The sequence below is a fragment of the Ciconia boyciana genome, chromosome 2 (genome assembly GCF_034638445.1).
Source record: "Ciconia boyciana chromosome 2, ASM3463844v1, whole genome shotgun sequence".
NCBI lineage: Eukaryota > Metazoa > Chordata > Aves > Ciconiiformes > Ciconiidae > Ciconia > Ciconia boyciana.
The window spans coordinates 142,389,728-142,404,804 of NC_132935.1; the positions used below are offsets into that span (position 1 = coordinate 142,389,728).

The 15,077-nt window shown below is 40.6% G+C and overlaps 1 protein-coding gene across 3 annotated transcripts in view; it reads right to left on the reverse strand.

Moving 5' to 3' along the window:
- Positions 1-13,786, reverse strand: part of VPS50 (VPS50 subunit of EARP/GARPII complex) — a 103,942-nt gene extending 90,156 nt beyond the window's left edge. The window contains exons 1-4 of one of the 3 annotated variants that reach the window (XM_072854260.1): positions 13,571-13,786; positions 11,173-11,241; positions 2,151-2,276; positions 1,461-1,532 (exon numbers count right to left, since the gene is read on the reverse strand). In XM_072854260.1, the coding sequence (XP_072710361.1) occupies positions 1,461-1,532; positions 2,151-2,276; positions 11,173-11,241; positions 13,571-13,603 (300 nt within the window). In that variant the 5' untranslated portion in view covers positions 13,604-13,786. The remainder of the gene's footprint in view (positions 1-1,460; positions 1,533-2,150; positions 2,277-11,172; positions 11,242-13,570) is intronic. The other 2 variants (XM_072854258.1, XM_072854259.1) reach the window with 2 other exon arrangements.
- Positions 13,787-15,077: the final 1,291 nt, after the last annotated feature.

Genomic DNA, 15,077 nt, shown 5'->3' on the forward strand with positions numbered 1-15,077 from the left:
CAAGGACATGATATACAGCATACAAGAAATTTTAGCAACTTCGAACATGCCCAAGGAGGAAAAAAAACCCAAGCAACAATTCCGTCCTACAGCAGAATCACATTTAGACTAGATTAAGGAAGACACAAGAAAGCCCTAATCCTGACTGGGGGATGATGGGGAAGAATTGGACACATGTTTCTTGTCAAAAGTATTGGCTTTGAGAGTTGTTGTTTGTTTGTGTTCTAAAAGACACACACATCTGGGCCATATTTCCTGGAAACCTCGTGCTCAGTTCTCATCCCTACTATCCATTAGCTGCATGCACCTTCCAGTTCACATGTTTCAGCAGCAGCCATGCACTGAAACTAACTCCCCCAGCTGCAGCCAGTTCCCACCATGCAGGCAGAATGGCCAAGACGTTGATAACAGGTATTAGGATTATCCAGCATATGTCAGTGAAGTTGTCTCTCAGCCTTGAGTGTATTTCCTTGCAAAACTAGGTCACCACCAGATGTCCTCTTAAACTTCAAAAAAAAACCAAACCCACAACAAAACAACACAAAACCAAAAACCACCACCCACTTTCAACTTCTTTCCTTATACCTCTTGGTGAGAAACATGGAATATTCATTTGCTCAACTTCTCACTAATACTTTACAAAATTTGATAGGTTTATTCTGGGAAAAGCAGTCTTAGGCAGAAGGAATTTATTCTCTATGTATTGTTAACGATCCAGTATTCTCCTTCTGCACATTTCATTCATTTAAAGACATGAATTAGGATTATTACTGTTATTTTATGAGCAGATACTCTCCAAATGCCACAGTTAACACATTTGTTCCCTGTACCATATTATTCATCTTTAAAACAGCAATGAATCAATAATTTTAAAAGTCTGAAATGTAACAAGTACTTTTCAGAAGCTGCAACTCTGTTTTCCCCCTGTAAATTATAGTTATTACTCGTTGTTACATTTCATTTGTTTTATTACATAGTAACTCTGTACCAGTATTCACTAGAAACCCTTGTGGACGATTAACAAATTGGCAAATTAAAAATAAGGAGAAAATAGCAACTCCAAGGAAAAAGGTTTTAAAACATTTTATGTTTTACGTTGACAGAAATCCCTCAGAAAAAGAGATACTACTGCACTATTCAGTGCTATGCTGAACATTACTTTTCTTGCAACACATAGGAAAAGCTGAACATTCAGAAAGTCAAGTATCTAAAGAAATAGTTAGCGCGTTTGCTCCTTGTTACAATACTTATCACCAAGATTTACTTCCATTATTTCATGTGATTATCTGATTTACTGATATGATTTTCCACTATAAAAGCACACAACATAATATTAAAAGAAAAAATGCTTAATATCTAGTGTGTTTAAGAAATCAAAACTTTTTCAGTTACACTTCTGGCTACACTTATAGACAATACAACAAATTGCCTGAGGGTACAGAGGAAACAACCTTACTTACAGCAGCTTGCTGTTGTTTTAATTTGTCTCTGTACTCTTCCAGTTCTTGAAGACTAAGTACTGGAGGAAGCCTCTGCATGTAAACAAATTAAATTCAGTGAGAAATTAAAGGATGTTAAATACGCCCTTTAATAAATGTAGTATTAACTAATCAATCAATTCCGTTAAACATTCTTATTATTTCTGCAATTTAATTTGCAGAATTAATCCATTATTTCAAATGATGGATACTGAAATAAATCAGTGTTAAGATAAAAAATGCATTATCATAATTACATCACATAATATCAGTTACCTCAAAGCCACCTTATTTTAAGCCATATATGTATACACACAACCCCCTGAATCATTGAAATTATTATGTCTCAGTCAGTTTGCTAAAAAAATACACGTAATATAGAACAGATTTTTTTTTCCCCCCTCCAACTATTTTGGCTTTTTCACAATAGTTTAAATTATGAAGTGCCTGTTAGCACAGCTGATATTAATTCTACCACATTAAAAAAAGAGACTCCATACCAATACTATATGCTAGAAGCTCCACACAACCGCAAGATGAGGCGGGAGGGTACAGTTTTGGATTAATGCAAGATATAAGAAACAAAATTAAAAATAGCTCGTTGAAACAAGCATACTTTTGACCCTCACTGTTTGCTAAATTACTGTCTTTTCTTTTAAGAAGACAACTTACCTCTAACTCATACTTCACAATATCAAAGGAATCATTGGAAAAATAAACTTCTTCAATGCTATTAATTATTTCTTGCTGAGCTTGAGGATCAGTTGGTTCTTCACGTAATTCTCTGAGCTCCTCCTTCTCAAAACAAAAAAGGATTTCCATTATGTTATATCACATCCTAACAAGAACAATGTTTTACCAAAACAAATATTTTTCAAAAGCCATTTACAACATTAGTACAACAAGCAATGGCAAAGAACAGAAAGATCAGTACGCTGTGGCTCGTTCTTCCCATTACAAACAGCAAGATATTTAAAACTTTTCAAAGAACATAGTGCAGATGTCAATGTTGCCAATCACTTAAACACTTCTTCATCAATACATTTATGGCACAAATGCATGTTGAGTCCACAGTTTTTTTCCTCCTGAAGTTTAGAAATTCTCATAATACACTAAAAATAAATTGGCAGGCTATTTCTCCAGAAGCAAAAAGACCCCACAAAAATGTAACAAAACCTGAATTTTTTAAACCAAAAGAACCATGTTTGTAAACATAAGGTAGACAGTGTCACTACAAATGTATAACTTTTCAATTCAGCTCTCAGAATTCACTTTCATTGAAGTCATACCATAAAACACTTGAATTTTTTACAGGCAAAAACAGAACAGAGCTGCCACCTTTGCAAAAATTAACAGATTTCAGATTTTTCTCCGATTAGCAGGGTGGTCTAAGCAGAGATGCACTGTCAGCATTCTGAAAGCTAATATTCAAGAGGTGAGCATCCTCTTCCTTGCTGTCATGATCTCCCCTGGAAGGTCTTCTCAACAACCCAACTGCTTCCACTGCTTGCAATAAACCGAGGACCGACCCTGAGCCTCCCCTTCCGCTCCTATACTGGACATTTCAACTAATACTAGCCCTCTCCTGCAGGCTGTTCCCACCGAAGGAATGAAAATCCTTTATCAGAAACTCAAATGGGAGAAGTGCCAGGATATTCTTTCACCAAAAATCAAGATAAAACAGATCAAATTGCTCAATATTGGAATTTAACCCTGGTGAAGTGATCCAGTGGACTGAAGTGTCCCGTGAAGATCCCAAGCCTCCCAACAACGCCCAGTTGTTGTGTAGGTGCTGGTATTTTCATCACCAAGAGCTCAAGGGCTTATTTCACCGGCTAGAGGCATCAGATTTCAGTCTAATTGACTAAACAACCACTGACTTGCTTATTTTGAAATCAATTGAAATAAGGTAAATGCGTACACGTTATGAGGCAAAGCGACATTTTAAATACAAAGCAAGGTGCTGTTTGTCCGCGCAATTAGAGACAGCCAAGGGGTGACAAGTGAACAGTTTGGAAGAGCATCAGAAGGAGCCACTGCTCCTCTAACATACCTCTGGCAGGAAAAAGAAAAATAACAAAAGAGGGCTGGAGCCAAAAGCAATGGCTCCAATACAGAGAAAACCGGATTTAAACCGGATTTCGTGTTCCCGAGCGGCGGGAGCCCCTCGGTGACACGAGCGGGCACAATCGAGGCCAAAGCAGAGGGTGGCCGGGACGCCGCCCCGCCGCAGACCGGTCTGCCCCCGGCCCCGGCCCCGGCCCCGGCCCCGGCCCCGGCCCCCTGCCGCCGCGCGGTGCTCGGGCGCCACCCGCTGGAGGGCGGGCGAATCCGCAGCCGGAAGGCGGCTTCGAGCCGAGATGGGGCAGAGGGTACCCCGGAGAAAAGCCATCGAGGAGCCACCTTCTTCCTCTCCCCTGAGGCCCCAGGCGCCTGAGATCTCCACAGACGGACAGTCTGACAACGCCTGATTCAGTCACTGCCACCAGCGCTTCCCGGCGGCGGCTGGCCGACGTGCAGCGAGGTGGAGAAACCTGCCTCGCACCACGGGGTGAATGCAGCAACCCACCTCCCAGCCGCACACGCACCGGGCAGGAGGCTGTGCAAGGGAAGGCATGGACGAAGGGGTGCACCAACAGACGCGAGAGAAATAAGGAAATAGTACACATAAATAACAATCTAACAACAGTAAATAACAATAACAAAGCACAGTGATGCTATTCTTTAGACAAACTCTTAAAAACGGGTTTTGAGCACGGTCCCGCTCTTAGAGAGCACACGTCCGCAACGCCACAAGCCACAACAGCACCTTGCTCAGGCAAAGGCAAAGGCCGGGTTAGCCACTGACAGCAGATGGTACCAGCACGACAAGTTTGCAGGGAGCTGGCACGGAAGAGCCTGCGGCACCACACCGGCACTGAAGAGACAGGCAGGACTCCACAAGAGACAGGCAGCCCTGTCCCTTCAGCTCCAGCCACACAATTCACCCAGCGCCGACACCTTTCCACCTCGTGTTTCAGCTTTACTAAGAGCATGAGAAACAGAGGAGAGGAGGGCAGATATGAGGGATGTGAATGAAAAGATTCTTGAAAAATAGTCCCTTTTAGAGCCTGTTTCAATGTTTTAAGCTATGGTTTTGAAGTTTCCATCACGTGAGGGTGCATGGATTAACAGAGGATGCACACATTCACATTCAATGGCATACTGCTCTTGCAATGATTTAATTTATAAAGCAATGAATCTAACCATATGTATTCCTGTCTTTTAAAACAAACAAACAAAACCTTATTTCCCTCTGGACTCCCTAACAAATGGAAGCTCTATGCTGTACACCCCTCTATAAATTAGCTTAACATCTTACAGTACATTGAGTTTTAGCTATATGAAACTAAAATTAAAAATTATCCAAGACAGGCAACTAGGTCAGCTTAATTTGTCCACCAAACCATTGCAAATGGAATCATGTAATTTATCATCTGATATTTGGCTACCAGTTCCTGCATGGTTGTTTGTTAAAAGAAAAAAGAAGAAAAACTAAACGCAAGAAGAAATCTTTAGGATCATTCGAATTTCTAGACTATCGATATCTTATCATATCGGTGAAATTATACGTCAATGGCATAGGTCAATGGTAGTTGACATCCCCTGAAGGTGTATTAAGAAAGCCATCGTGTACACATATGCTGGATTTAGACCCATGTGATAATTAATTGGGAGGGTTGGTTTTAATATTAGCATTTAAATGAAACCTAATCAATGACCTTTTTGTCTTTGTAGAATACCACAGTTTTCAGCACACAAATAAAGCTGATGTTGATGTGGCTAGAAAAATTACTAAGAAACTATTTTATCCTTTCTCAGAAAGATTGTTCGTCTCTCTCTCTTGCCAAAGAGAAAATATTGATTAAATGGAATTAAATCAATGTCTAAAGAATATTGATTAAATGCAATTAATTAAATTAGGAAAATATTGATTAAATGGACGGGGGGGAGGGGGGTTATCTTGTTCATTCTTTCTAGAAAAGCAGTCTAGTGAGAACAACTCTCCAGAATAAACTTAAATTCCCATAGAAATTACACTATGTGCCACCAGACTTTATGCTATTATAAACTGCAGCTTCCAGTGCATCATGCTCCACTAGTTTCAAATAACTAACAAGCTCAAGGCCAATCTATTCACTCACCACTGAAGGAAGCAAAGGTCCTTGGCTAAAGTTTATTTGCTGATACTCGATTTTCCTTATCCCTTCAATTAGAAATACAAAAAAAATCTTACTACATACATATGTTTCAGGGGCCTTAGGGAAGGCCAGATTTAGCACTGTGGAGCTAGTACTCACACACTTTGCAGAGGTAGAGAAGCTCTATTAAATCCCTCAAGGCACTTTTCCACCTCAAAACTTTTCTAACTATTGCCACTTAAATATCTCCCTTTAAAAAAAAAAAAGTCAACATTAAAACACACTTGTCAGTAAATTTTATGTAAATTCAGCAATTCCAAGTGCTATTCTGAATATAAAAATGTATAAAAAATTGGGACGGAGGGAATCATATGATGATAATCATAAAGAGAACTTTGCCATTGCTCAACTGAATCAGATACACAGGAGATCAGGAAGAGCAGCACATTGGCAACGTGGACTCCACAGTATTCATTTCAATCCACCCGCCCAGGTTAATACACATGTTCAGCAGTAGGAACTCTCCAAGCAATAATGGACCAACACAGCCATCTAAGATGCTGTTTCGTGGGCTACTCATTTTTCCGAAGTTTTGTTCAGCAAGGGACTTCACCTCCTACATGAAACTTGCATCACTTGTGGTGCCAAATGTGCAATTTTTATTTGCCAGTACTTTGGATCATACTTTCATGGAAAGAAAATTTATCCTGTCAAACATACTTCCTTCCTTTGTAACAAAGGTTACGATTAGTGCAACCCTAAGCAGCAGGTCTCTCTTTCATAATGCCACCTAAATAGATCAGTGATAGACAGTTTCTGGGGAGAGAAAGAAAAAAGAAAAAAAAAAGAAAACCCCTATCTGTCTGACAGCTTTGCACTCCTGAAGAAACCATTGCTAAGTAAAACACAGTGTTTGCATCCACACACTTCTCACATTATTTTGCCTTCCTGTTCTACGGAAATAGAAGTTTACAGGTCTAGGAGCCTGCGGCAATTCCTTGAAATATATTTCAGAAGAGTCATTTAATTGCAGACTCATCTGAAATGCAGTTCAGCAAGTTTTAGATGAGTTACCCAGCTATTTCCCAGTGCGTCACACTCCCACTCTCCTTGTATTCTAAACTGCCTGTAACACCAAAACCAGTATTGCTCTGTTGAATGAAGTATTACTGGTAGAGAGTTGAAGCAAACACCTTCTGCATTCCAGTCACTACCAACCAAAAGACTTGTGAAGTGAAGACACTGAAAAAAGTTAACTGATACTACTCAGAGAAAAAAAAAAAACTAACTAAAAAGTTTCTAATCTAATTAGAAGCTGGAAGTCAGCAGTAGCCTGGCACCTCTACACAGAGAGTGCCAGGGGCCAAGTCTGCACTGTACTCATTTGCACACAGCCTCCCTCTCTTTGTCATGAGCCAAAAACCACACAAATGAACACGCTGTCTATTTATATCACTCCATTCTGAACTTGGATAACACCTATGTTAAAAGCTAATCCTAAATACTAGGATGAGGGCCCTGCTCAACAGAGTCAATCAGCAGGTACATTGCAACATCCTACCACCATGAAATAAATAAAGTATAAAAAGTTTTTTTAATATATATGCACAAACAACCTTTTCATTTTATCTATATAAAAAGATATAAATTATATGTCTCATAATGTATGTATAACTATATCTATAAAATTACCTCAAAACTTTTTTTTTTTCCTTTTTTTTTCCCCAGGCTAATCCACAGCTAGGGAAGGCAGTCCCACAGGGAAGTTTGTGGTATTCCCTTATCTTTCACATGAAATGCCCAGAACCTTCTTTTGATCTTTCCTTCTTCAGTATGTATACAGAGTACTTATTAAAAAGCCCTCACTCTACCAAAACAAACATTACACTATGAAAACCATTCTCCTGGTGGAGAGAACAACAAAGCCTGATCCATAGAACAGGTATTAGTCACACCACTGCTTAATGCACTCCTGAAAAACACTCAGCTAATGTTGGGGAAATAGAAACCCACACTTCTATATCTATAGGAAAAGCATTAAAAAATAAGCTTTCAGTGTTGTTTACCAGCATAAGCCACAAAGTCAACTAATATTTATATATTGTGTATGAGCTGATTATCATCAAGATAAACATAACCTAATTCAAAGTCAGCTCATTATTAACCCCACACACTTGAACTCAAGTGTACAAAATACCTATCTCACCCTTTTGTGACAGAATCTACTAACCAAAACTGTTATCAGCTTGGGAAACAACAAAGCTGACAATAACAGAATGGTTCAAAAAGTATTACAGTTCCCCAGGGCAATCAGGGCACACAGATGAAGTAAGGTATCTCAATCAAAAAAGATATGAAATCTCTCTGCAGACAACTTTCTCTTCTAGAAATCTGGCCTTGCAGTTCAGATTTGCCTTATCTACAGACTATATCATAAACTATTACACACTTACTTCTCTGTGTGACCGAGTTGGCCGTATGACTCTGTATTACAACAGAAAGTAAAGCAAGTTTGCTAGTGATTTGCCTTCATATGACAGAAGCAAATTGAAATTTTTCAAGATAGTTGCAGAACTTATTGGAGTACTCGTTAATGTGAGTGCATATACTTGGAGGTATGCAGTAAAATATTCAGGTACCAAATAATTTCATTGTTTAAAAATAAAAAATAAAAAATTGAGGAGCACAGTCATCACTAACATGCTTGCCAGCAAGCCACCAGTCAGCAAACCAACAACTTTCAGATATCAAGACCCAAATGAATTTTGCTGCTTTTCCCCTCAGGGTATGCAACATCAACATATTCTTCTTTCTGTGCTCAATATTTCCCATTTGACTCCCAAACTAGCGTGACAGTCCCCCATCTCAAAAACATGTTTTTGTCCCTAGAGTTAGCATTATCTATCAATGGTTTGTGCTCTTTCCAGTAATACATGGGCTCTGCAGCCTTTCATTCTGTATACCTCTCTATAGTTTTAACTCAGCTTTTGAAATTTTCAGTAATGCTTGCACTAAATCAATCTGGAGATACCACTTTGAATGTGGAAGTGTGATGATGGAAGTGCATCAACATAACCATTCTATCATCAAAACAGTATTTGGCTGGCAAGCTTGAGACTTTTGTTATTCAAGATATAAAAACAGTTACTAAAATATGGCAGCAGAGAACAACATATGCTTTCAAATAGCAGCCTGCAACAGTATGAAGTTATGCTTTTACTCGTTGCCTTTTAAAATCTGCACCTTTTCTTTAGCCTTTACTTTGGCATTCAAAAGTGAATTCCCTTTACCAAACCTGCCCATTATTATAAAATAATTATTGAGGGGCATTAGCCTCAATTATCCAGCAAAGCTGCTTGATCCTATAATTACAATGCAATTCGCATTTGTGACATCAGTATGTTGCCATGGCATTGAACATAGCTTCAGTTCAAAACAAATACCAATATCCAAAAGCTCAATGACTTTCAACTTCTGTGCAGTACTGAAACCTAATCTCCTTGACAGTTACTCACACCACAAACACAGACAGCATCTCTCCCTCCCCACCCCCCAAAATTCCTGTTTTCAAGAAAGGGTATCTGAATCTACGCTTACAGTGGGAGACATATTACAGTGCCTCATCCAATGTCTCATCATTTGAAAAGTAAAATCCTACAATAAAGGTTTTAGCAATGTTAAGGAGGCATGACAGTATAAACCCTTCCTCTAAAAGAAAAGGGCTGGAAGTAAAGTTACCATGACAAATGTCTTGGAACCATAGCCAGGAGTTAAACTGATTAAAACACGGTAGTTTTATTCAACATTCTCTCAGAATCATAGAATATCTCAAGTTGGAAGGGATTCATAAGGATCATCAAGTCCAACTCCCTGCTCCTCGCAGGACTACCTAAAACTATACCACGTGACTAATTGTGTCATCCAGATAATCAGATAACCAGGCAAATTTCTAAGAGTTTCAGAGACTCAATACAGCTTGTTGAGAAGGTAAAAATTAATGTAAGCAACTCAGAATCTATATTCTGAATATACAGTTCTGAATATTCTGGGAACTACTCACCTAAAACATTTTGGAAAAAAAACATTAAAAGACTGAAAAATAGAAAAGTTTTATTCTGTGGCACAGAAGAGAATAATACTCTAATTTTATCAACTTTAAAAAAAAAGTAATCAGGTGAAAAGTTCTAATGTTGATGCAATCTTGGCTTTTCAGGCACAGAATTCATAACTGCAGTGAGATTGTTTGCAGAACAGTTGCAGATAATGTTCTCGCATTACAAATGTTTAACATAAATGTATGAAAAAAATTATTGAGAGGTATTTGTTTTCCGATTGTTATTGATACAAGGTGTAGGCTTACCAGACACATAACACCTAACTATTATAGAATGGAAATCCAGCCAAGATACCCTACATCTACTTTTACCTGGATAGTCAACTTGGCAAAAAAGTTGGAAACTGGATGCTCAGTGGGTGGCAGGAGTCTGCAATTTTGAAATCTAAGCCGTGGAGAAGAGACAGTTCTTCCAACATCACTGCAACTGAATACTTTCACTCTTTGAAATCAATATATTGGCCACTGTTTAACAGTATTATGTACCAATTCAGAGATTGTTACTTGATTTTTTAAATATACAGTAACACTGATTTTCTGGTCTGCCTCAGCACAAGCAATATATTACACAGTACTTATACAGAGACAAAGAAACACAAGGGGTTTTCTGTTTTGGTTTTTTTAAAACTATTGTAAAATAAGGCATCCAAATTCAAGTCAGTAACTTAAATATCTCATTGGTTAAAGGCAAAGTCCAAATTTGGGGAAAATAATAAACAGCATCCACAGCAAGTCTTGTAAATCATCCACTCAGATCAAGGGTATAAGGAGCAGTCAAATATTGTGGCAGCTGTTCCCTCATACCCAGATTATTCAGCATGATTTGTGAGACAAGAGTAAGCTGGCATCATTTAAGCAGTGAGACCCAAAAAAGGCCAAAAAACTATTATTCTTCTAAAGCTATAACATTTAAAGTAGAACATGAAGTTAATTATACATGCTGAAGATTAAAACCATGAAACTATGTAACATACTTACAGCACCAAAACCATGAAGCAACTAAATATCAAGACTAGAACTATACAGGCTACCCCATGTAGCACCTACTTTCCAAAGTAAAAAAAAAAAAAGGCACTTTTTTCCTTCTTTTTGTTTTCTTCATTCCAGCAGGAAACCTAGATAATATTAAGATCATCATCCAGTGACAACTCATAAGTTCCAAGAAAGACATTTTAATGCAAGTTCATTCTAAGTCAGTGAACTATTTTGCCTCATAGCTCTTAATTCTTTCATAAAAACATTTTTAAAGATTTTCAGCAAGAAATAAAACTGTCAAAAAGAACAACAGCAAATCTGGTGTCTAAAAAAAAAAAGAAAAAGAAACAACTAAGTGTCATCTAACTACAAAATGAAAAACTAAAAATGAAGGGGGTGGGAGTGGAGGGACTGTGTATCATACCTTACTAGGAATCCGAAAGCTTTCAATAGGACTGAGGTCATGAGCACTCTCTTGAGGACTTCTTAGACCCTTTAAAAGAATTTTAATAGTCAGTTAAGACTGATTATTTTATGTATCTTGCAATCAAACTGCACAAGTCTTACGTGATGTTGAATATATACCTACAAATCTTTTAATAAATTACACTGACACAAGGCTGGAAGCCTAAGACCTTATTCTATAAACATTTAAGCAAGACCATTGGTGTATAAATTATGCTCCTCAAACATCTAAGCATTTCCAACTTTATGCTGCAATATGTACCTTTTCAGTACAGTTCACTAACATTCCCTTCATAAAGTTCACTTATATCCCCCTCTCAACTTCCAGATGTTATTTTAAATTTAAAAATGCACATGTGTCCAAAAAACATAACATACTTCATTCCACTAACTTAATGGTTTAATGGAATCAAATAATCGAATTCAAGTTAAGTGCCACCTACTCTGCAGCAAAATTATACTATTTTTGCTTGATGGCATATTCATCTATTTACCATATAACACTATTAGGACTGGTTTTCCTCATGCATAACTAAACTGAAAAAGATGCATAATCCACATTAGCTGTTTTATATAATTAATACTCTTTAAACATATATAGCCACATAAATAGAATAAGCTCTAGTAGACTGAAGCTTTGTACAGGAAGCATCAATTAACCAGCTGAGAATGTGTTTGCTGAATATCCAACACATTCACAATTTTATGAAGCAATACCACACAACATGCTGCTTAGTGCATTTTCTGCCAGCTCCCTAGGCAGCGGTGAATCTAAATGTTCAAGTTTCAGACTCGGTTCTCACTCCAGCTTCCCTTGAGACTTCAGGGTGTTCACGTGAGTCACGAGTTTCAGGCAGACTTCCCTCCTACTCTTGTGGCTGATGCTAACAGTACTGTTTCCAAGCCCCTTTCAGGCCCTGGGTACCTACACTTTCTTTGAAACAAAAGGACCTATGCAATTACTATGTGAGTTTATGATGAGAAAAGTTCGTATTTATCCTTTGAAACTGACAAAGTGTTTTACAAGTTCATCGCTTTTTAGGTAACTACTATATTTTACAATTGTTTCATCTTCCTAGGATGCAAAACCTCTTCATTTTGGTTTTGATTCTCAGATTTCCTTGCACATCATTTCAAAACATCCTCCCTTTCTAATTGCCACCACCAAAGATGACTCACCTCCATGCATCGGAAATTCAAGGTAACAAACAACCAAAGCAACTGCTGCAGCTTCTTATACTTCACATGTAATCTTCCACACATCCTCTCAAAAATCTGCAATACTAGCAGCTTATCTTCAAAAGCAGTAAAAAGTTTCACTTATCAAATGCTAAATGGAACTTAATCCTTCCCAAAGGCTGAAAATTGCATAAGTCGCATCATTTTCAGACCACAGCATTTCCACACTGGGCAGGCTTCCCACAACTCCTCTTAGTCAAGCTGAAAACTGATCGTTTACCCCTATACTGAAGGGGAGCAGAACGTTATTTTGGATACTCAGCTCTCATGCTGATCTCCATTTTTAAGCCCTGTCTCCCACATAAGCATCACAACTCTGAAGACATAGTTTAGAAAAAAAACGAAGTTCAGTTGCCGACGTTCCCATCATTTTCTATAACTATCTAGAATATCTGATGTGGTGGGTGACTCAAGTGATTTTTTAAGTTCTCAAATTTAGACACACGGGCAAACAGGCTTCATTTTTAGAGGTATTTCGTATACGTGAATGACTTGAATGCTCTTCTAATACACTCCTTTAAAAAGGCTCACAACCTTAGAAATACTGGTCCAAACAAAGACTAGATCTACGTAATCCTAGAGACAACTGGTACAAAGTGAAGCGGGCTAACAGAAACACAGCAAGTACCCCGGCACACACATTCAATACGTGTCCACCCAAATACTTCCCCAGCACTGCCACAGCCCTGCCTTTTGATCAAAAGCGCTTGCTATCACACAAAGCTATGTTAGAGTACCACGGCCCAGCACTCTGAAGTTATAGGTGAAAAAAGGAAACGGGCACAGAGCATCGTGTCATCTTTAACGCCCATTTGTCTGTTATGGCACAAGCTACGTGCTGGCACCCGTGCGTGCTTCCATTTCTTGATTTAAAGAGAAAAAAGAGCTGGATGCATGCGTACCAAGAGCTAATACACACTAAGGCTTCCCTCTCCCCACAAGCAGGACTGAGGGCCATGCCCGCGCCCCGGAGGCCCACCAGGGTGCCCGGGCACGGCCGCACACGCCTGTGCTGGCCCCGGCCCCCCCTCACCACCGGGTCCAGACACGGCGTCCCCGGGGAGAGCCCGGGACACCCGCGGCAGGGCCCCGCTGCCCTCCCGACGCGAGCCGCTCACCTGGCGGGTCATCAGCGACTTGATCTTCTGCATGATGGTACCGGTACCACCCCGCCGCCCGAAAGCGCTCAGCAGCCCCGCACGGCCGCGGGCTCCGGCCCCAGCGGGCACGGGGAAGCCATGTTGGACGCCACCTGACAGAGCCCGCCCGCTGCTCCCTGGGACCGGTAGTCCTCGGCCGGCGGCGCCCAACTACAACCCCCGTCAGCACGGCCGGCAGGGCGGGCACCCGAGAAGGGCGCGGGCGGCTCCTTCCGCCGCGGCGCGCTCGGCTGGCCCGGCAAGGCGGAGGCGGCTCCTCTCTGCCAGGCCCCTGGGTGGCCGGGCCGGGGCGCCGTGGGGGGAGCGGGGCGCGGGCCGGACCGGGGGTGCCGTGAGGAGACGCGGGCCAGGCCCGCTGCCGTTGCCGGGAAGCGGGGAGCCAGCCGCCGCGGGGGCTGCGGGAGGCGCCTCCGCCGGGGAGGCGGAACTGGGCCGCGGAGAAGGAAAGGCTCCGGCCGGCGGGCCGGCGGCTCCGGTGCGGCTTCGGTGCGGCTCTGGCACCCCTCCGGCACCCCTCCGGAGCGGTGGAAGGAGCTCGTAGTTTGGCAGCCTGCTATTTGAAAGCACTGCTAAACTCGTGTCGCCAAAACCCGTGCTCAGCCTTGGCATCTTCGTTACGTTTATATCCCCGATCCCTCGACCGGCACTGGTGGCCCAGCAGGCCGAGGGTTTCTCTGGGATTTGGGGGATTATAGAGTATTTGAACATTGAGGTTCGCTTGTTTAGACTTTGAAAGCAATTATCTGAGAAGACAAAACGAGGCGCTCTCTAAAGAGACAGATTAGCTAGAAAATACACTTGGATAATGACCATTTTCTGTCTGCCTTGGGTTATTTTGGGCATTATGCAAAAGGGTGTTGGGTCTGTTCACGGATGATGCAGTTTTGCATCACTGAAACAGGCTTGTGTGTCTGTATACTTTGGTTGTATAGATCGCAACTAAAAAAAAAAAGCTGATAACTTTAAAATCTATTTTCTGTCAATACAAAAAAAGGAAGAATTTATCCTGCAATCTTTGCTTAACTGGAGACGACACTCAGTAATAAGTCTACCAACACATCCACTGCAGCATAGTAATACCCGCAGAAAAGGTTGTCTTTCCTTTTGGAATTACTGGAGTCTGCACACAGGTCAGCTCAGCACGCGTTTCCTAATCCCGTTATTATTTAGCCCCCCAGCTGGCCGATAACTTGTTGCAGGGTATGACAGGTAAAAGCGGGCGTGCTGCTCTCCGTTTGAACTGATACAGTGATGAAGGGAAGGTCGGGACTGGTCGTCCCTTCCCTGCATTCTTAGCAAGAATTCATTACTTCTGGCTACCACTGGGAATATAATCCGTAGTTATTTCTGTGGAAAACCTCTAACAAATTTAGCACATGAAAAAGTTACTTGTTAGTAATAAAATAACTAAAACTCACAGAAATACTGAAAGTACTCATTATGTTACTGCTGCAACTGAAGTTGC